Genomic DNA, 21898 nt, shown 5'->3' with positions numbered 1-21898 from the left:
GCTGTAAACAGAACCTGGATCCATGCAAAAAAAATGACGTTTTGCCATTCGTGCACCCAGGTTCGATGTTGAGTACACCATGCAGCGTCAAGGGTAACCGCAGCCATGGTCTCCGAGCTAATAGTCCGTGCTGCTGCTAACGTTGTTGAACTGTTCGTGCAGATTTGTTGTCTTACATCTGCTGACTCAGGGATCGAGACGTGGCTGCACGATCCGTTACAGCCATGCGGATAAGATGCCTGTCATCTCGACTGCTAGTGATACGAGGTCGTTGGGATACAGCACGGCGTTCCGTATTACCCTTCCGAAGCCACCGATTCCGTATTCTGCTAACAGTCATTGGATCTCGACCAAGGCAAGCAGCAATGTCGCGATACGATAAACCGCAATCTCGATAGGCTGCAATCCAACCTTTATCAAAGTCGGAAACGTGGTGGTACGCATTTCTTCTCCTTACACGAGGCATCACAACAACGTTTCACCATGCAACGCCGGTCAACTGCTGTTTGTGTATGAGAAATCGGTTGGAAACTTCCCTCATGTCAGCACGATGTAGGTCTCACAACCGGCTCTAACTGTGTGTGAATGCTCTGAAAGGCTAATCATTTGCATATCACAGCTTCGTCTTCCTGTCGGTTAAATTTCGCGCCTGTAGCACGTCATCTTCGTGATGTAGCAGTTTTAATGGCCAGTAGTGTAGTAAAGGTAATTCCTCACGTGGCAGTCTCCTTGGTCTACATAATGCAGTGCTAACGCCGCCCGCATCGTTTCCGCAGAGTTTCGCACCATGTCGCTGACCGGGTCCCTCCTGGGCGACGCGGCGGCTGCTGCGGCATTCGTGGCCGCCCTGCTCTTCCTCGCCTGCAAGTGGATGTACGGATACTGGAAGCGGCGCGGAGTCCCGTCTCTGGAACCGGAATCTGCGTTCGGCAACTTTAAGGACATGATTCTGAACCGCAAGAACTTCGGCGAAGGCATGCAGGAGCTGTACTGGCGCCTCGAGCCTCACCCTTTCGGCGGCGTCTTCATGTCTCTGAGGCCGGCGCTTCTCATCAGAGACCCGGAACTCATCAAGAGCTGTCTCGTCAAAGACTTCGGACACTTCCAGCACAGGGGCCTCAAGGTAAGAAGGGCATGAGGCACTACACGCCAGCTGATATTCTATCCTTAGTTTATTCATTCTTCGCTCTAAGAGGTTGTTCAAAAAATGGCTCTGAGCACTATGGGACTTAAATGCTGCGGTCATCAGTCCCCTAGAACTTAGAACTACTTAAACCTAACTAACCTAAGGACAGCACACAACACCCAGCCATCACGAGGCAGAGAAAATCCCTGACCCCACCAGGAATCGAACCCGGGAACCCGGGCGTGGGAAGCGAGATGCGGGCTAAAAGAGGTTGTTATTTGGAAAGCAAAAATAGGCCAAATGCACGTTTTTGTTTGTGATAAAAGTATATCTATGATGCGGGTCTGGGTCTTGAAAAACACGCAGCAGACGTTGACAGACCAAGAGCGTTGTTTTTACTGACTTCTTTGAATCAGCTTGGATTTTCCACACACGATTTGTGTATATTGTGATGGATGATTTGCCTCTTGCCTGTGATTTGTAAGCGATGCCTCTGCATGATTGGAATGACATGGGGTTTTATTAGAGCCAAAAAAAAAATAAAAAGAAAACAAAGTTCACAAAATGTCCGACAGATGGCGCAGGAGAGCAGTGACTGCGCATGACAATCGTGTATAAAAAGAGCTGTAATGAGAGAGAGAGAATCGCCGCTTCCCCTGCTGCCCCTTGCTCTCCCCTCCTTTTCCATCCTCTCTGACCTTTCCCTTGGTAGGTCCCACCTGGCAGTTTTAATTCTTCGTCGTGTGTGCTACAAGTGGGTGTTAAGTGTGTTGTTCTGGTGTGTTTTTAATACTGTGGCCGACTTTTAACCTGTGCTTGTCCATTCAGTGTCTTCTCTGTGTTTTAAGAATCACCAACTGCGTTTTTTTTTATCTTCTGGTGACTTTTTTAACTGTCCCCCATGAACGTCTCCATGTCAGTCTATTTTTACCTCCATTTCCTCCCTTTACCCTGTTTTATGTTCCCCTTTTTCATCGCCTTATATATGCAGCAATTTATTCTTGTTTTAGTTGTCATGTCACTTGGCTGAAGAGTGGCGGATTGTGCCGCTGAAAGCCCTCCCCTGCCCATATGGGGCAGGGGAATGAAATCACAATAAAGAAAAATAAAAGAGAGAGAATGAGATGCGCCAGCAGTCGCAGCATATTGACGTTACCTGAAAATGCGCTTTTAGTGAAGCTGTATTATCAGAATGGGGAATGTGCTACTTCAGCGTTACGATCCTATCGCCCTACGAAGGCGATTCGAACGGGTAAAGGTCCGTTGGCCAATGCAGCTATGGCGAGAATGATTTCGAAGTTCGAAGCCACGGGTTGTGTAGACGATAGACCCCGTAGTGGCCGACGGAGCACAAGGCGTAATGCTGTTGAGACAGTTCAGGAAGAAATGGAGACTGTAGCGGGTTCGTCTATGCACGGGGAAGTCAGCGCTCGTGCAGTCGCACGGCGCACCGGCATTCCATACACTACCATTTGGTTGGCACTTAGGCGTACCCTCCGATGCTATCCGTACGAAATCCATTGGCATCATGAACTGTTACCTGGCGATTTAGTGAAGCGGAGGGCATTTGCGGTGTGGGCGTTTCAAGAGATGGCGGAAGATGACGATTGGTTGAGTAACGTGTTGTGGACCGACGAAGCTCATTTCACGCTCCGAGGGTCTGTCAACGCCCACAATTGCAGAATTTGGGCTACCGAATATCCTATAACTGTCGTGCAAACTCCATTCCACGACGAGAAAGGCATGGTATGGGTTGGATTTACCACATCTACCGTTATCAGGCCTTTTTTCCTCAAGGAAATGCGTGATTCTGGTTTTGTAACTGCTACCGTGACGGGTGAGAGGTTCTCCGATATGTTACAGAATCGCATCATCCACAGCCTGGTTGATAAACACCTGCTGGAACGTACGATGTTTATGCAGGTTGGCGCTCCACCCCATATTGCTAGACGCCTGAAAGATCTCTTGCGCGCGTCGTTTGGTGATGATCGTGTGCTCAGCCGCCACTTTCGTCATGCTTGGCCTCCCAGATCCCCAGACCTCAGTCCATGCGATCATTGGCTTTGGGGTTACCTGAAGTCGCAAGTGTATCGTGATCGACCGACATCTCTAGGGATGGTGAAAGACAACATCCGACACCAATGTGTCACCATAACTCCGGACATGCTTTACAGCGCTGTTCACTATTCCTCGACTACAGCTATTGCTGAGGAATGATGGTGGACATATTGAGCATTTCATCTAAAGAACATCATCTTTGGTCCAAATGGCTCTGAGCACTATGGGACTTAACAGCTGAGGTCATCAGTCCCCTAGAACTTAGAACTACATAAACCTAACTAACCTAAGGACATCACACACATCCATGCCCGAGGCAGGATTCGAACCTGCGACCGTGGCGGTCGCGCGGTTCCAGACTGAAGCGCCTAGAACCGCTCGGCTACTCCGGCCGGCGAACATCATCTTTGCTTAGTCTTACTTTGTTATGCTAATTATTGCTATTCTGATGAGATGAAGCGCCATCTGTCGGACATTTCTTGAACTTTTGTACATTTTTGGTTCTAATAAAACCCCATGTCATTCCAAGCATGTGTGTCAGTTTGTACCTCTCTATCTACATTATTCCGCAATTTATTCAGTTTTCAAATTTATACTGACATTATGATCACCCGGTATATATCTCGCCGTCATGCTACAATGGTACTATAGCCCTACCACAACTATTGTAGTTTAGTATTCTCTTACCTAAATAACACAAAACACTGTGCCTATGTTGCTACGTATAACCCTTCTACTAAATTTAGTTTAGTTTCCAAATAAAGTACACTATTGAAGAATAGTCCTGTTAATAGGAAAAGCTAATCAATAGAGTTATCCCTTTTACAAGATTTGACCGTGTGTTGTCTCTTGTGAATAAGTAAATCAGATTATTCAATGATTTTCCTAAGATCTTACCCAGAGGGTGGAAAGAAACGCTGTAAGAATAATATTATATTAAAGCTAGGACAACTCAGTTGCAAGTTCATATGGTGGTTTATAACATGTACTAATGGTCGGCAGCCTACCCAGGCAATGAAACAGTGAAGTATTGGAAAAGCGTAAGTATGAATTTTGCCTTGTTTCTTGCTACTGTTTAATTTGGTTCCTCAAATAAATATTACTCCAGATAAACAATATTGGACTACACCCTTATACATTACATTTTCAAAAGAGGAAAAGTCCAGTAGATAACTTCAAGGAAGCTAAAAAAATTTGGCCAGGGAGGACTTTTGGAAAAGCACTTACCATAATCAACAAACTTAAATATTAAAATACTTAGGTACTAAAGCACAAACATTTTATACTGAGCATTTCAATTCAAGAAAACCTCTTTCATATTGTAGTTTACTTTCAAAAGCTACTACTCTTTGAACTAGTTCTGTATAGTCACTTAACAGATTCTAGTAACTTGGCTTCACTCTGAATGAATTTTATGTAAGCAAACGTTTACTGTAACACTTTCGCTTCAAGAACCTTTTTCATTATTTACGCAAAAATGATTTAAATGGTGCCCCTTTATATTAACTTGGCACTTCATAAGTCTGTAAAACAGGGTACTCGCATTAGTCAAACCAGGAACCAACCGTATGTAGGTGTACGATCAGGATGAGATAACAGGGTGAACCAGTTTCTTTAAAGTTCAAGAATGATTATTAAAACACAGTTTAAATTAATGGTTCACGCTGTACAAAAATAAAACACAAATAAATCTTACCTGGTGTCTGTACTTTTTGGTGTGGCGAACAATTATAGCGGCTACACTACCCACAGTCTAGCTTGCAAGTATCTTGCTGCATCGGCTCATTGTCTCTTCTTGGCGTCATTCACTTTTATATACAGTAGCCCAACAACTCGCAGGTATGCCGTAAGCCGTTTGCAATCTTCATCCGAGGCAATTTTGTGTAAATTTGCATGCTAAGCTTATCCTGCTCCACAAGGGTGTTGCTTCAATCACTGCTGTCTGCAGACTGTATTACTTACTTCCCACACTTGCTCTAAGAAGTGCGTCAGTTCCCACCTGCCACCTTTTCCACTCCCCAGAGCCACTTTCGTTTCAAACGAAAGTACACTGGCTTTTACATAACACCTATTAGTTACATTGTTCCTAAGGGTGACTATTTCTAACAATTGTCAAATATGCATCAACATGAACAGTTTATACACACAAATATTTTTAAAAACAAAATGTCATCACAAAATTATTTAACGTTATTAACAATTTACGTAGTATTTTACATACGTTACTCATATACAATGCAAATAACTTCAACCTCTAGTATTGTACTCTTTACATCTGTAGTAAATATAGTACCAATATGCGAAAAATTTAAAGTAAAAATTATAAAATTTTAAATTAAGCATAAACAAATAATGTTATAGTACCTCTGACGAAAAAAAACGTTAAAATAAAGTTTTAAGACGTTTAAATTTTAAAAGAGAACGCTTTTGGTAGGGTCAAGAAAAAAATCCGATACACTGCACCGTCTCCGAGCTATTTAGCACTGAATCAGTTTTAATTGCACGCGATAACAAGCGGTAACGCACCGACATGTGTTTCTAGTTGTTGAAATGCTCGTTGCCAATTACAATATGCCTTTTTCTGAAGTGATAAATTTAGGCTGGGTGAGCAAACGCTACATTCGTTCGGTTTGGGGAAACTGATTGAGGAGCACGTTTGGCTACCCTGTCTGACAGGCTGCTTGAATTTTCGGTCCCTACAACCTGACTGGCTAAAAACTCGGAAAATGTGCAGGGGATGGATTTTTTTTTCCTTGGGAATTACTTCTGAGCACAATCTCCCTTGCAACGTCCTTCGAAGCTTTAGAAACTGTTTCTGACCACCCTGTGCATTCCAGTGTAAGCAGATACTAAAACCAATGTTCAGATTATGAAGAGTGTGGCTGTAGTTTACTACCGTTGGCGAGTCCAATAAGTTGTGGGACTCGGCACGTAGTGTGGAAGGAACTCGGGCGCTGATTGGTCGGCCGGCTTGCTCGTTGTGAACAGGTGGACGAGAAGCACGACCCGCTGAGCGCTCACCTGTTCAACCTGAGCGGGCCGCGGTGGCGCGCCCTGCGCACCAAACTGACGCCGACGTTCACGTCGGGCAAGATGCGGCTCATGTTCCCGCTGATGGAGGCGTGCGCGCGCGAGATGGTCGCCGTGCTGCAGCCGCTCGCCGAGGGCCGCCAGGAGGTGGAGATCAAGGAGTGGAACGCCAGGTTCACCACTGACGTCATCGGCACCTGCGCCTTCGGCATCCAGTGCAACTCGCTGCGCGACCCCGAGTCCGAGTTCCGAAAGATGGGGCGCAGCGTCTTCACCTCGCCCATACGAACACTCTTCAATTTTGTACTGGTAACGTACAAATGCTCGTTAATGAGATCAACATTACTAACCATCGAGTCTGTTTTATATTTCCTAATATAAGTCCTAAACATTGAAATATCTTATCTTAGTCTGCTGACTATACCCCTTTCGCTTCTAGCCCCTATTGTTGTTAATTACAACCAGGTGCTTCACCTGTGAGCAGCAACATGGTACCATACCGAGCGGAGACACTTCTGCGTCAACTCGGGATAACTGTTGGGAAACTTGTGTAGTGTCTCCGAGGCTAGTGGAATGTTATTAGAGGCCAGTTACTTATCCATAATATTTAAAGCTGGTCGTTCTTCCATACTAGGATCGGCCGTTTCACATTCAGCTGCACTGAAACGCCAAAGAAATTAATGCAACTGCCTAATATTGTGTAGGGTTCCCGAGAGCACCCAGAAGTGCGCCAACAAGACGTGGCATGGGCTCGACTAATGTTGAATTAGTGCTGGAGGGAATTGGCACCATCAATCCTGCAGGGCTGTCCACAAATCCGTAACAGTACTACAGGATGGAGATCTCTTCTGAACATCAGGTTGCAGGGTGTCAGAGATACGCTCAATAAAGTTCATATCTGCCGAATTTGGCCGCTAGCAGATGTGTTTAAACTCAGAAGAGCCACTCTGCAGCAATTCTGGACGTACGGGGTGTTGCATTGTCCTGCTGGAATTGCCCAAGTCCGTCGGAATGCCCAATGGACATGAATGGATGCTGGAGATCAGAAAGGATGCTTACGTACGTGTCGCCTGACGCAGTCGTATCTAGACGTATCAGGGGTCTCGTATCACTCCAACTGCACATTTCCCATACCGTTACAGAGCGTCCACCGGCTTGAACTGTCCCCTGCTGACATACAGTGTCCATGGACTCATGAGGTTGTCATCATACCCGTGCACATGTCCATCCTATCGATACAATTTGTAACGAGACTCCTCAGATCAGGCAACATGTTTCCAGTGATCAACAGTCCAATGTCGGTGTTGACGGGCCTGGCAGCGATGTCGAAGATTTGATGTTGTTGTTGTTGTGGTCTTCAGTCCTGAGACTGGTTTGATGCAGCTCTCCATGCTACTGTATCCAATGAAAGCTTATTCATATCCCAGTACCTATTGCAACCTACATCCTTCTGAATCTGCTTAGTGTATTCATCTCTTGGTCTCCCTCTACGATTTTTACCCTCCACGCTGCCCTCCAATACTAAATTGGTGATCCCTTGATGCCTCAGAACATGTACTACCAACCGATCCCTTCTTCTAGTCGAGTTGTGCGACAAACTCCTCTTCTCCCCAATTCTATTCAATACCTCCTCCTTCTTGTCCAAACTATTTATCGTCCATGTTTCACTTCTCTACATGGCTACACTTCACACAAATACTTTCAGAAACGACTTCCTGACACTTAAATCCATACTCGACGTTAACAAATTTCTCTTCTTCCTTGCCATTGCCAGTCTACATTTAATATCCTCTCTTCTTCGACCATCATCAGTTATTTTCCTCCCCAAATAGCAAAACTCCTTTACTACTTTAAGTGTCTCATTTCCTAATCTAATTCCCTCAGCATCACTCGACTTGATTCGACTACATTCCATCATCCTCGTTTTGCTTTTGTTGATGTTCATCTTATATATGTTCAAGACACTGTCCATTCCATTCAACTGCTCTTGCAAATCCTTTGCTGTCTCTGACAGAATTACAATGCCATCGGATAACCTTAAAGTTTTTGTTTGTTCTCCATAGATTTTAATACCTTCTCCGAATTTTTCTTTGGTTCCTTTACTGCCTGCTCAATGTACAGATTGAATAACATCAGGGATAGGCTACAACCCTGTCTCACTCCTTTCCCAACCACTGCTTCCCTTTCATGTCCCTCGACTCTTATAACTGCCATCTGGTTTCTGTACAGACTGTAAATAGCCTTTCGCTCCCTGTATTTTACCCCTGCCACCTTCAGAATTTGAAAGAGAGTATTCCAGTCGACATTGTCGAAAGCTTTCTCTAAGTCTACAGATGCTAGAAACGTAGGTTTACCTTTTCTTAATCTAGCTTCTAAGATAAGTCGTAGGGCCAGTATTGCCTGACGTGTTCCAATATTTCTACGGAATCCTAACTGATCTTCCCAGAGGTCAGTTTCTACCAGTTTTTCCATTCGTTTGTAAAGAATTCGCGTTAGTATTTTGCAGCCGTGACTTATTATATTCACGGTACACTCGCGAAATGGACGTACGGAGATGCTACCTTGGAGATGCTGTGTCCCATCGGTCCTGTGACGACTATAACACCACATTTAAACTCTCTTACACCTTGATAACCTCCCTTTGTAGCAGCAGTAACCGATCTAGACACTTTTTGTCTTATATAGGCGTGGCCGGCCGCAGCGCCTTTTTACATATGTCTGTATTTGAGTACGCATGCCTCCACTAGTTGTGTTTGGCGCTTCAGTGTATCTCACGTGTGATGTTAACAACTACCGCCCAATCTCACAACTGACAGCTTCTTACAAAATTCTTACAGAATTGTATTTTCAAGAGTAGCTTACTTTCGGCCATAATGGCTACGTTCATGAACCCTGACTGTATTTAATAATTATTTATTTACTGGTTCCGCTACTAGTCACTTTCAAATTTTTTGTTTTATACTTAGTCTAACATAATACAACGCGTTTCGAACATATTCTGTTCATCTTCAGGCTTTTATACATACATATAGAGAAATGTTACTTAAAAATAAACCGTCTTAATCTAGATTAAGATCTAACTCTTTGTCCATTCTTTGTTACTGTAGTGGCTGGTGTGGCATTTGGGGGGAAGGGAGGCATTGGATAGCCAGAAGTCGATGTCAGTGATATCTTCTGATGGTTCTTTTCCCTTGTGGTTGATTATGTGTTATATCACAGCCATAGGATGCAGACAGTTTTTCATCAGTTGTGTGGTGCGAAAATATCGTGAAAGGCTTTTTCATGACAGTTAATCACTTACGACTTCATCACCTTGCAGCTTCACTTGCATCACCGGTGTAATGGAGGAGCTATTGAGTAATTTTACACTACTGCACATTGTATTTTGGCACTGATTTCCGATGTCATTAGCAAGACTTTTCGAAAACGCAGAAGTAAAATTCAGCTTCAGCATCAAAAACAACCTAAGTAGGAAGCTTACTCACAATATAAAACCACCAGATACAAGTCTTGATGCAGCTGGCATTTACAAAATTACCTGGAGCCAATGTAATAAATATTATATCGGGCAAACACGCAGAAATTTCACAGCTTGGTTCAAAGAACATTTAGACTGCTAGAGACTAGGTAAATGTAACAAATCAACAGTCGCAATTCACATAAAAGACACAGGTCACCCTTTGAAATACGATGACAGCCTTTTTAACAAATTCAGTAGCCTATATAATATATTCAATTCACCCTAGAACAGGAAGACAACAACACCATACCTTTTCTTGACGTAAAAATAACAAAACAGAACCAAAAGGTACCTTTCAATGTTTACAGAAAACCTACTGACACCACTATCCCAAATTCCTCTACACATTTCTTCTCCCACAAAAAGCTGCTTATAGACCAATGCTGTACAGAGCACACAAATTTCCACGTCACAATACAGAACTCCAACAAGAAATAGAAACCATAACATATACGGAAATAACAATGGATATGATCCTTATCTAATTAATACCATGCCAACACAGACAGAAAATAAACCTGACAAACAACATCAAACTACACTCACTACTGACAGTGCCTCAGCAGTTAAATATGTAAAAATACCATATCTTGGAATAACATCCCAGAAATTAGCAAGATTATTCAAAAACACAAAAGTAAAAATCAGCTTCAGAGCCAACAACAACCGAAGTAGGGAACTTATTCACAATATAAAACCACCAGATACAAGTCTTGATGCATCTGGCGTTTACAAAATTAAATGCAACTAATGTAATACATATTATACCGGACAAACAGGCAGAAATTACAGAACTTGATTCAAAGAATATTTAGACTGCTACAGACTTGACAAATCTAACAAATGAGCAGTAGCAACTCACATAAAAAACACAGGCTAATCTTTGAAAATCGTACATAACCTCGAAATTTTACACAAAATAGGAAAAAGTAAAGGATTGGATATCATGGAAGAAATGGAAATTTTTAGACATAATACAAAGTATGGAGATAACATTGTTAATGTGATATACAAATTCAAAAACTCAAAATTCTTCAGCAGCCTTAAGCCATTTCTAACTCAATTGATTCAAGATCTGTCAGTGTAATTAAATGACTACAAATCCGCCAGAATATCGATGCAAAACCTCGGTAATCGATACTGACACTCATGCTACAAGTCCGCCTTCTTGTATTACTTGCTTAATGTCTACATGTATGTAGAAGCAATTTGTACAGTGAATTACGTCGCAGATCAGTGACAAAATACAATCTGCAATAGTGAAATGTTACTCAACAACTCCGCCATTACACCAGTGATGTAAGTGAAGCTGCAAGGTGACGAAACCATCATATAAAAGCCTTTCACGCTATTTTCACAACACACAACTGATGCAAAAGTATCTGCATCCTGTACAGGCTGTGATATAATACATAATCAACCACAAGGGAAAAAAACAGCAAGAAACATCACTGACATAGATTTATGGGCATCCACTCTCCCCCTCACTCCCGCCCCCCCCCCCCACCAATGCCACACCAGCCACTACATTAACAAAGAATAGACAAAGAGTTCTAGGTTAATCTAGTTTAAGGCATTTATTTTTATGTAACATCTCTCTGTATGTATGTATAAACGCCTAAAGATGAGCAGAACATGTTCGAAACGCATTGTATTATGTTAGATTAAACACAAAACAATAAATGGATTAGAGACTGGTAACAGAAGTTTCAAATAATTTAAGCTTCACATATAGTACTAACAAAATGTCAACTTGATTTTCAGAAAGACTTGTCAATAGAAAATAATATATCTTATTTCACTGATCAAATATTAAATGCTCTGAATGATGGAACATCACCTGTTGGGATATTTTGTGATCTCTCTAAGGCTTTTGATGATGTGAATCATGAAATTCTTCTAGTTAAGCTGAAGTATTGTGGTTTGAGTGGGTCACTGCAATAATGGTTTAATTCATATTCAACTGGAAGGATGCATAAGGTTGAAAGTAACAGTAGAGGTAGCTTGCGAAAATCTGTAGAGTCCTCTAACTGGGGAGGTATCGTCAACGGTGTCCCACAGGTTCAATCTTTGGTCCCTTATTGTTCTTGATATGCATTAATGACTTTCCACTCTATATTCATGAAGATGCAAAGATAGTTCCTTTTGCTAATGATACAAGTATAGTAATCACAACCAACAAACAAGAATCAGGCGAGGAAATTGTAAATAATGTCTTTCAGAAAATTATAGAGTGGTTCTCTGCAAATGGACTCTCACCAAATTTTGAGAAAGCACCGTCCATGTAATTCTGTACAATAAATGTTATAACACCATTGATAAATATAGACTATGAACAGAAGTCAGTTGCTACGGCAGAATATTCTAAATTTCTAGGTGTGTGCACTGATGAGAAACTGAATTGTAAGAAATGCGTTGATGATCTACTGAAACAGTTACGGTCAGTTATTTATGCTATTTGGGTTATTGCAAATTTTAGTGATTAAAAGTATCAGCAAATTAATCTACTATGCCTGTTTTCACTCACTGCTTTCGTATGACATGGTATTTTGGTGTAATTCATCATTAAGAGAAAAGTATTGATTGCACAAGAGCACATAATCAGAATAATAGCTGGAGGTCCCCTTGCAGACTCTTATTTAAGGAACTCGGGGTATTCACAGGGCTTTCGCAGTACATATATTCACTAATGATAATTGTTATTAATAACCAATCCCAACTCAAAAATAATAGCGAAGAGTATAGCTACAATATTAGAGGAAAGATATTTCTTCACTGTTGAGGGTTAAATCTGAGTTTGGCACTGAAAGGGGTGAATTATGTTACCACAAAAACCTTCCGTCATTTGCCAAATGAGTTAAAAATCTGACATAGAGACAAGCAACATTTAAAAACGAATTAAAAGAATTTTGGAATGACAACTCCTTCTACTTAATAGATGAAAAATACGATGTCTAATAAAATCTTAGGTTAAACTGTCACATTTCTCATCAATATGGAATGTCGTATTCATGATCTATGGAACAAGTACTAACGTAGTATAATATAAAAATGTAACGTTAGTCGAGTCAGCACAGAGGTTGCGCGCCCAGGAGAAGATGTCAGCGAATCTGGCGCCGCGGCCAACAGCCGGCAAGTTAGCGCAACCATTGCAGGCTGACTGCTGGAGTGTCCATGATCCCACTCCGAATTCTACGATGAGTCTTGACGATCCATCGGCAATGCACCTGGTGTCGATAGTCATGTAGTCGGTTGATGTCCTCCCTACCCTTGGTACGCGTCAGCACCCGAAGGCGCCTGAATTTTCAACATGGATGTGGATCGCAAAAGGCCCTGTTGCTGGATTCCAAGCTCAAGTCTGCTACTGGCAGCACTCTACAGTGTGGTGTTGCCGGGAGGCAGTCAGTTCCTCCGACAGTAGATGGTAGGCGGCGAGCAGCATAAAGTTCACCAAGTAAAGGCCATCGTCTTGCGTACATTTTCGGCTGCTTCATAGACTGTGCTGGAGCATCTAGAATATAAATCCACAACAGTATCGGAATTATACAATCGAGTGCTATTACTGTAAATGGCAACGATGCTACTGATCAACTCATGGCGAGAGCTGGAGTGTTTAAATGGAGCTAGGGTGAGAAAGTGACGCGATGCTCCATTATTAGAGACCGAATGTGCCCTCCTTATTCTGACTTTCTTTTTTTTTTCTTTTTTTCTTTTTGAGACATCAGTCTTCTGACTGGTTTGATACGGCTTGCCATGAATTCCTCTCCTGTGCCAACCTCTTCATCTCAGAGTAGCACAAGCAGCTTAAGTTTTCAGTTATTTGCTAGATGTATCCCAATCTCTGTCTTCCTCTACAATTTTTGCCTCTGCGCCTCCCTCTAATACAATGGAAGTTGTTCTCTGACGTCTTAACGGGTGTCCTATCATCCTGTCGCTTCTCCTTGTCAGTGTTTTCCACATAGCTCGCGCTATTCGTCCACGAGACTCAGAGGGCCATAGACACGGGTTCACTGGTATATGCCGTGTTTCTTGACTTCCGCAAGGCGTTCGATACAGTTCCCCACAGTCGTTTAATGAACAAAGTAAGAGCATATGGACTATCAGACCAATTGTGTGACTGGATTGAGGAGTTCCTAGATAACAGGACGCAGCATGTTATTCTCAATGGAGAGAAGTCTTCCGAAGTAAGAGTGATTTCAGGTGTGCCGCAGGGGAGTCTCATAGGACCGTTGCTATTCACAATATACATAAATGACCTGGTGGATGACATCGGAAGTTCACTGAGGCTTTTTGCAGATGATGCTGTGGTGTATCGAGAGGTTGTAACAATGGAAAATTGTACTGAAATGCAGGAGGATCTGCAGCGAATTGACGCATGGTGCAGGGAATGGCAATTGAATCTCAATGTAGACAAGGGTAATCTGCTGAGAATTCACAGAAAGATAGATCCCTTATCATTTAGCTACAAAATAGCAGGTCAGCAACTGGAAGCAGTTAATACCACAAATTATCTGGGAGTACGCATTAGGAGTGATTTAAAATGGAATGATCATAAAATGTTGATCGTCGGTAAAGCAGATGCCAGACTGAGATTCATTGGAAGAATCCTAAGGAAATACAATCCGAAAACAAAGGAAGTACGTTACAGTACGCTTGTTCGCCCACTGCTTGAATACTGCTCAGCAGTGTGGGATCCGTACCAGATAGGGTTGATAGAAGATATAGAGAAGATCCAACGGAGAGCAGCGCGCTTCGTTACAGGATCATTTGGTAATCGCGAAAGCGTTACGGAGATGATAGATAAACTCCAGTGGAAGACTCTGCAGGAGAGACGCTCAGTAGCTCGGTACGGGCTTTTGTCAAGTTTCGAGAACATACCTTCACCGAAGAGTCAAGCAGTATGTTGCTCCCTCCTACGTATATCTCGCGAAGAGACCATCAGGATAAAATCAGAGAGATTAGAGCCCACACAGAGGCATACCGACAATCCTTCTTTCCACGAACAATACGAGACTGGAATAGAAGGGAGAACCGATAGAGGTACTCAAGGTACCCTCCGCCACACACCGTCAGGTGGCTTGCAGAGTATGGATGTAGATGTAGATGTAGATGTAGATACCCTTTCCTCTCAGATTCTGCGCAGAACCTCCTCATTCCTTATCTTATCAGTCCTCCTCATTTTTAACATTCGTCTGTAGCACCACATCTCGAATGCTTCGATGCTCTTCTGTAGCGTTTTTACCACAGACCACGTTTCACTACCATACAATGCTGTGCTCCAAACATACGTTCTCAGTAATTTGTTAAGTTAAAGCCTACGTTTGGTACTAGTACACTTCTATTGGTCAGGAATGCCCCTTTTGCCATTGTTAGTGTGCTTTTGATATCCTCCTCGCTCCGTCCGTCATTGCTTATTTTGTTGCCTAGGCATCAGAATCCCTTAACTTCATCTACTTCGCGACGATTAATCCTGATGTTAAGCTTCTCGTTGTTCTCATTTTTGTTACTTCTCATTACTTTCGTCTTTCTTACATTTAGTGTCAGCCCTTATTCTGTACTCTTTGGAATGTTCATTCCATTCAGTAAATTACGTAATTCTTCTTCGATTTCACTCACGATAGCAATGTCATCAGCGAAATGTATCATTGATATCCTTTCACCTTGAATTTTAATTCCACTCCTGAACCTCTCTTTTATTCCCATCACTGCTTCTTTGTTGTACAGATTGAACAGCAGGGGCCAGAGACTACGTCCCTGTCTCACGCCCTTTACAAACCGAGCATTTCGTTCTTGGTTGTTTACGCTTATTATTCCCTAACGGATCTTGTACAGAGTGCATATTACCCGTCTCTACCTATAGCTTACCCCAATTTAAGAATGGAAAAGGAAATTGAGGATGTGTTGGATAACGTTTAGTTTGGCATCAGGAAACTTGAAGGCACCACAGAGCTATTCTGACGTTCCGCTTGATAATGGAAGCATGACTAAAGAAAAATAAAGACACTTCCATAGTATTAGTCGACCTGTAAAAAGCGTTCAACAATGTAAAATGGCGCAAGATTTTCAAAATTAACAGTCTGTTAACTGCTGTCTCAGAAACTCGCTATGTGCTCTTATGAAAGAGATGCAGTTTCTTGCAACATGCCTTACGAGCAAGCGAATATCCGTGTCTCGTTTCCTTTCGCTCTCTGTCACAGTGTCTTTTTTACTGAATGCGTATCCTTACTCGGCAGAAAGTGTCATCAACCTGACCCACGTGCGAGATACTGGCTTGCTTCCTACTTTCCCCTCTGTCTCTGGCATGACTTGAATTAGTGTGCGGCGATGTAAATGAATATTAGTAAAATTTTTCTGAAATCTACTACCCCTTACTATTCTGTTCCGTAAAATACAGATCAAAACCGTTTCACTGACGGAGGGGAGGTGGAGTCAGCCCGTCCTTCAACTTATTTATACGTCGTTAGACATTCTCTCGTCTGCCCCGTGTCTCAATTCTTCCAGTGTCCATCACATCTGGTAGCGTCTAAGGTTACAGATCTGGGTAGCAGTGCTGTTTCTTTTCACTCTCAAGTCTCCTGCTATAATTTGATTTAGATACAATTTTTTAAATGAAGAACACAACTCCGTAGCAATTAAGTTATGGTCCATTCACATTTATTCACTCCAGTAATATAGTTACAATTAGCTCGTATTCCCTAATTTAGACATTACATATATCACAGATCATCATTTACCCTACGAATGTTCAGACAGTGACAAGAACACACATTTACTGTGCACTTATATTTCCAAGTTCTGATTAACAAACAACATGAAGCTGATTTTGATTACATGGTCATTGCACATAGTAGATATTCAATTTGTGTAGCTATTTGAATACAATAACTGTACACTCAGATCGTTGGACATGAAATTTGACACTCACTTAATGGTTATCACGAAACAGATGGTATCTGTCGACTAACACAAAGTAACTGTATATTTTGATATCTGTCCCAGGGCTGAATTACAAAGGCATAGAGATGGTAACAACTTGGCTGTCGGGAGGTGATTGATTCAAGGGTTGCCTACACACCTGATTACACGTAGAAAAATTCTTAAGAATCAAAATTTGGTTTTACGTATACATACATTATTGACGTAAGGGAGAGGAAAATCACACAACGCAGCGATTCACAGAGCTCACCGAAACTTGCTCAGCAATAAATTTTTTTAAATCGAATTACAGGAAACTAACGCGTTCTCCTGGTGGAAGTAGATATTTCTGGAATAAGAAAAATCAGAGCTAGAAAGCTATTGCACTGAATTTTGGAAATAACCATTATTTAACATTCGAATATTCTGGAGCACGAGACTTTTCAATATGATCAATTTTTAAAAGATGGAATTTTTGGGAGAAGTGAAACGTTTGTTGATAAGAAGCGACTGAGACCTTTTGAGTGAGCTGTATAAATTACAACCAAACATCTGCTTCTTCATTAGAAATTACATCCCACCGCTGCTTCTAAGCATCTTAAATTAAGGATATTTCTTTATACAATTTGTATTAAAAGAGAATCAAAGAATTAATCCGTGGATAATAAAGGTTTATGAATTCTGGCTTGTGTAAGAATTTAGCTGTTTTGTATGTTATATATGTTTTCTTCACAAAAAAAGGATCAAGTAACAGAAATAAAAAGTATATTGTTATCAGGAATAGTACAAAAACAAGAAGAACATTCTCACCTTCCTCTATTACGAGGGGGTACAATTAGTAATGCAACACAGTTTTTTTTTCTGAAAGCGTATTTGTTTTATTCCGATACCAATACACCATATCAGTCCCCACAGCACCCCATTTTTCCACGTAACCTCCGCTCAGTGGGATGCCTTATGCCGTCTTTCTGGAGGGCCCATATGCCCACATGCTAGCACTCTAATGGTCGCCGCCAGAGCCAACATTATGCGGTATCTATCACCTTGTCATTATTCACATAACGAGTGAGGTAGCCCAGTGGTTCTACATCTACATCTACATGTCTACTCCGCAATTCACATTTAAGTGCTTGGCAGAGGGTTCATCGAACCACAATCATACTATCTCTCTACCATTCCACTCCCGAAAAGCGCGCGGGAAAAACGAACACCTAAACCTTTCTGTTCGAGCTCTGATTTCTCTTATTTTATTTTGATGATCATTCCTACCTATGTAGGTTGGGCTCAACAAAATATTTTCGCATTAGGAACAGAAAGTTGGTGACTGAAACTTCGTAAATAGATCTCGCCGCGACGAGAAACGTCTTTGCTTTAATGACTTCCATCCCAGCTCGCGTATCATATCTGCCACACTCTCTCCTTTATTACGTGATAATACAAAACGAGCTGCCCTTTTTTGCACCCTTTCGATGTGTCCGTCAATCCCATCTGGTAAGGATCCTACACCGCGCAGCGATATTCTAACAGAGGACGAACGAGTGTAGTGTAAGCTCTTTAGTGGACTTGTTGCATTTTCTAAGTGTCCTGCCAATGAAACGCAACCTTTGGCTCGCCTTCCCCACAATATTATCTATGTGGTCTTTGCAACTGAAGTTGTTCGTAATTTTAACACTCAGGTACTTAGTTGAATTGACAGCCTTGAGAATTGTACTATTTATCGAGTAATGGAATTCCAACGGATTTCTTTTGGAACTCATGTGGATCACCTCACACTTTTCGTTATTTAGCGTCGACTGCCACCTGCCACACCATACAGCAATCTTTTCTAAATCGCTTTGCAACTGATACTGGTCTTCAGATGACCTTACTAGAAGGTTAAGAGAACTGCTCAGATTGTCACCCAGGTCATTTATATAGATCAGGAACAGCAGAGGTCCCAGGACGCTTCCCTGGGGAACACCTGATATCACTTCAGTTTTACTCGATGATTTGCCGTCTATTACTGCGAACTGCGACCTTCCGACAGGAAATCACGAATCTAGTCGCACAACTGAGACGATACCCCATAGGCCCGCAGCTTGATTAGAAGTCGCTTGTGAGGAACGGTGTCAAAAGCTTTCTGGAAATCTATAAATACGGAATCAACTTGAGATCCCCTGTCGATAGCGGCCATTACTTCGTGCGAATAAAGAGCTAGCTGCGTTGCACAAGAACGATGTTTTCTGAAACCATGCTGATTACGTATCAATAGATCGTTCCCTTCGAGGTGATTCATAATGTTTGAATACAGTATATGCTCCAAAACCCTACTGCAAACCGACGTCAATGATATAGGTTAGCACACTGGACTCGCATTCGGGAGGACGACGGTTAAAACCCGTCACCGGCAATCCTGATTTAGGTTCTCCGTCATTTCCCTAAATCGTTTCAGGCAAATGCCAGGATGGTTCCTCTGAAAGGGAACGGCCAGTTTCCTTCCTAATCCATCCCTAATCCGAGCCGGTGCTCCGCCGTTAATGTCCTCGATGTCGACGGGACATTAAACACTAATCTCCTCCTCCTCATGCACTTAGTGTATCCCGAGGAGTGCATCCTCCTTTGGGCTAGACAGATGGAAGCCGGAAGTTCCGGGTTGTTAGGTGAGTGACGAAGAACACACCAATGAAGTTTTGTTAGCTCCTCTCGAGCGCGCTGTCTTGTGTGAGGGCCTGCATTGTCATAGACAAGGACAAGTTAGTTTCCATTTTTTTTTTTTTTTTGCGACGAATACGCTGAAGATGTTTGTTCTTCACAGAGCTGTGTGCGGACGGCCGGCACCTTGGAGATCGGATAGGTTTGCGTCACTTTGTTGCGATGATGATAGACGCCTCGCCCAACGACTCGACGTGCTTTTGTTCAATACTAGGATCCTCCACCCAAAAAAAAAAAATTCAAGGGCAGCTCTCTGTTTGTAAAGCACCTCTGTTACAGTCGCCACTTTGAAGGCTACCTACAGCGTTGCCACCTATCGGAACTTCATGAAACTATAGCGGCTAAAGCGAGAATATTCTGCTTTTGCCCGCCCCTGCTTTTTTTAAAACTGAAATTGGTGAGATCAAAAAGGTATTGGATTACTTATTGAACGCCCCTCGTGCAAACAGGGCGGCATCGTACTACAAACTAATAATTTGTGGATTGCGATGAAAAACAGGAATGTCATCACAATGTACTGGTCAAAAACACTGTCAATATTACAGAAATACACTTCTTATGATATACCCCACTCCCTGTCGCGTCTGCCCCCACCCCTCTTATGGGTCCTCATCCTCCATCACCTCTTTTCCCGGTTCCCCCCTTCGCTTTTACTCTCCTTTCCCCCCTTTTTGTTGTTTTCCCATCTTCTGTCCAGTTTCCCCCCACCTGCTCTCGACTGTGGTATGTCACATTTGCCAACTTTTTAGTGCAGTGTTCCAGTGACTATTCAGTGTTTTTCGTCTTTCTCGTGTTGCGAACAGAAATCATGCTGTCGCTAGGTGTGAATTTTATGTCTTTTGCGAACAGAATCCAGACTGTCGCCGCGTTTTTTAATTGTCTGTCTATTGTTTTACCTGTCTGTTTCGTATGTAGTTTATTAGCATCATCATCCCTCTGTTCTTTGTTTTAAGTACCACGATTTCTTATCGCCATGCTACTCTTTAAGTCTCCGATTTTATCGCCTGTTTTTTATTATTTATTCTCTTGATCTTTCTCACAAAGTCTGTAGGCTGAAGAGCGGCATATTAAGCAGCTGCCAGCCCGTCCCCTTGGGGGGGAATTGAAATTCAATAAAGAAAAAAAAACTTACGATAATGAAGACAATTAATTCGGTAGTAAGAGGTATTAAGGCCACGGCACACACAGAGAGGTGTAAGCGCCGACTGACTGACTTGGCACGCTACAGAATCTACTCTGTCTATCCATCTGCTGCTCCCCGTGATCCGCGCCCATCTCCTCTGTCCCTCACGCTATCTGTTCATCTCCTTCTCACCTTTTCTCTCTTCACGCTGCCACACTTATCGCAATAACAGGTACATGGTTTACCCCTACATTATTTCTTTCCAGACTGTAACTAATCTTTGCTTGAAATCGTTTCAGGGTTTCACGAGACATTTTTACCCTTGGCTTTGCCCACGTACGTACATTAAAATACATTTCGAAAGTATTTAACATATTTCACACGAATTTCGCCCTGGAATTTCATTACCGCTCAGCTCTATGTTTATGACATCGCATCTCCTAAACTACGTGCTCTACAGCGATATAATTTTTCGGGTACACCCAGTCGTATATGTAGCTGCTGTCTGCGAAAAGTAATAGAGTTAGAAGGAAAGAAGGAAAAAATTAAAATGTTGTACACGATGCGGCACGTTCTCATGCATCTCGGTATTTAACCTCACATCTCGTAAGCTGTGTGTCACGCAGTGATATATTTGAGTACGTACAAAAATGGTTCAAATAGCTCTGAGCACTATGGGACTTAACATCTCAGGTCATCAGTCCCCTAGAACTTAGGGAACTTAACTAACCTAAGGACATCACACACGTCCATGCCCGAGACAGGATTCGAACTTGCGACCTTAGCAGCAGCGCGGTTCCGGACTGAAGCGGCTAGAACCGCTCGGCCACCGCTGCCGGCTGAGTAGGTACATACAGCGACCGTAGGCGACATGTGTTGCGAATAGTGTTAGTAGCAACGAAGTAATAAAGTTAAATGTCTGGCAAGATGTAACAGTTTTTATGAATATCATTATTTATGTGCCGTAGAATCAATTTTTCAGTTGCGTTCAGTGATATACGTAAATACCATCTGCAAAATGTGTCGCGAATACAAATAGCAACAAAGAAGTAATAAATAAAAACGTCATGCTTCGTGCGACAGTTTTACTACATGAACTGACGGAGTGTAGGAAGCCATAAACTATTTTCCTTTTTAGTTTGTGTAAAGTTTGTTGAAAGTCTCTAAGTACTGTCATACTCAAACACCGAATGACTAAATTGTGGGCATTCGCATGCCGTGGGCATTCCCACCACCACCCCTTCGACAGGTGGGTTGTTTATACCCTAACAGTGATTCTTTCAGGACAGTAAGTGATATATGAACCACGTCTGGCTGAAATTCGTCCAGTGTTTTAGGAAGACATGGAGAGCATACACACATACATACATATAAATGTAAATCAATTTTTATAGTCATAGGCTACTCCTTTTTTTCACAACCCTCCCCAACCACT

At 42.3% G+C, this 21898-nt stretch overlaps 1 protein-coding gene across 1 annotated transcript in view; it reads left to right on the top strand.

Annotated features, from left to right (window-relative positions):
• The window catches only part of LOC126095055 (probable cytochrome P450 6a13), a 56671-nt gene that overhangs the window by 8309 nt on the left and 26464 nt on the right, over positions 1 to 21898 (top strand). The window contains exons 2-3 of the mRNA XM_049909739.1: positions 777 to 1123; positions 6173 to 6523. Coding sequence (XP_049765696.1) covers positions 788 to 1123; positions 6173 to 6523 — 687 coding nt within the window. The 5' untranslated portion in view covers positions 777 to 787. The remainder of the gene's footprint in view (positions 1 to 776; positions 1124 to 6172; positions 6524 to 21898) is intronic.

This window comes from Schistocerca cancellata, chromosome 8 (genome assembly GCF_023864275.1).
Source record: "Schistocerca cancellata isolate TAMUIC-IGC-003103 chromosome 8, iqSchCanc2.1, whole genome shotgun sequence".
In the NCBI taxonomy this organism is placed as follows: Eukaryota; Metazoa; Arthropoda; class Insecta; order Orthoptera; family Acrididae; genus Schistocerca; species Schistocerca cancellata.
This window is presented reverse-complemented; position numbering and strand designations above follow the sequence as displayed.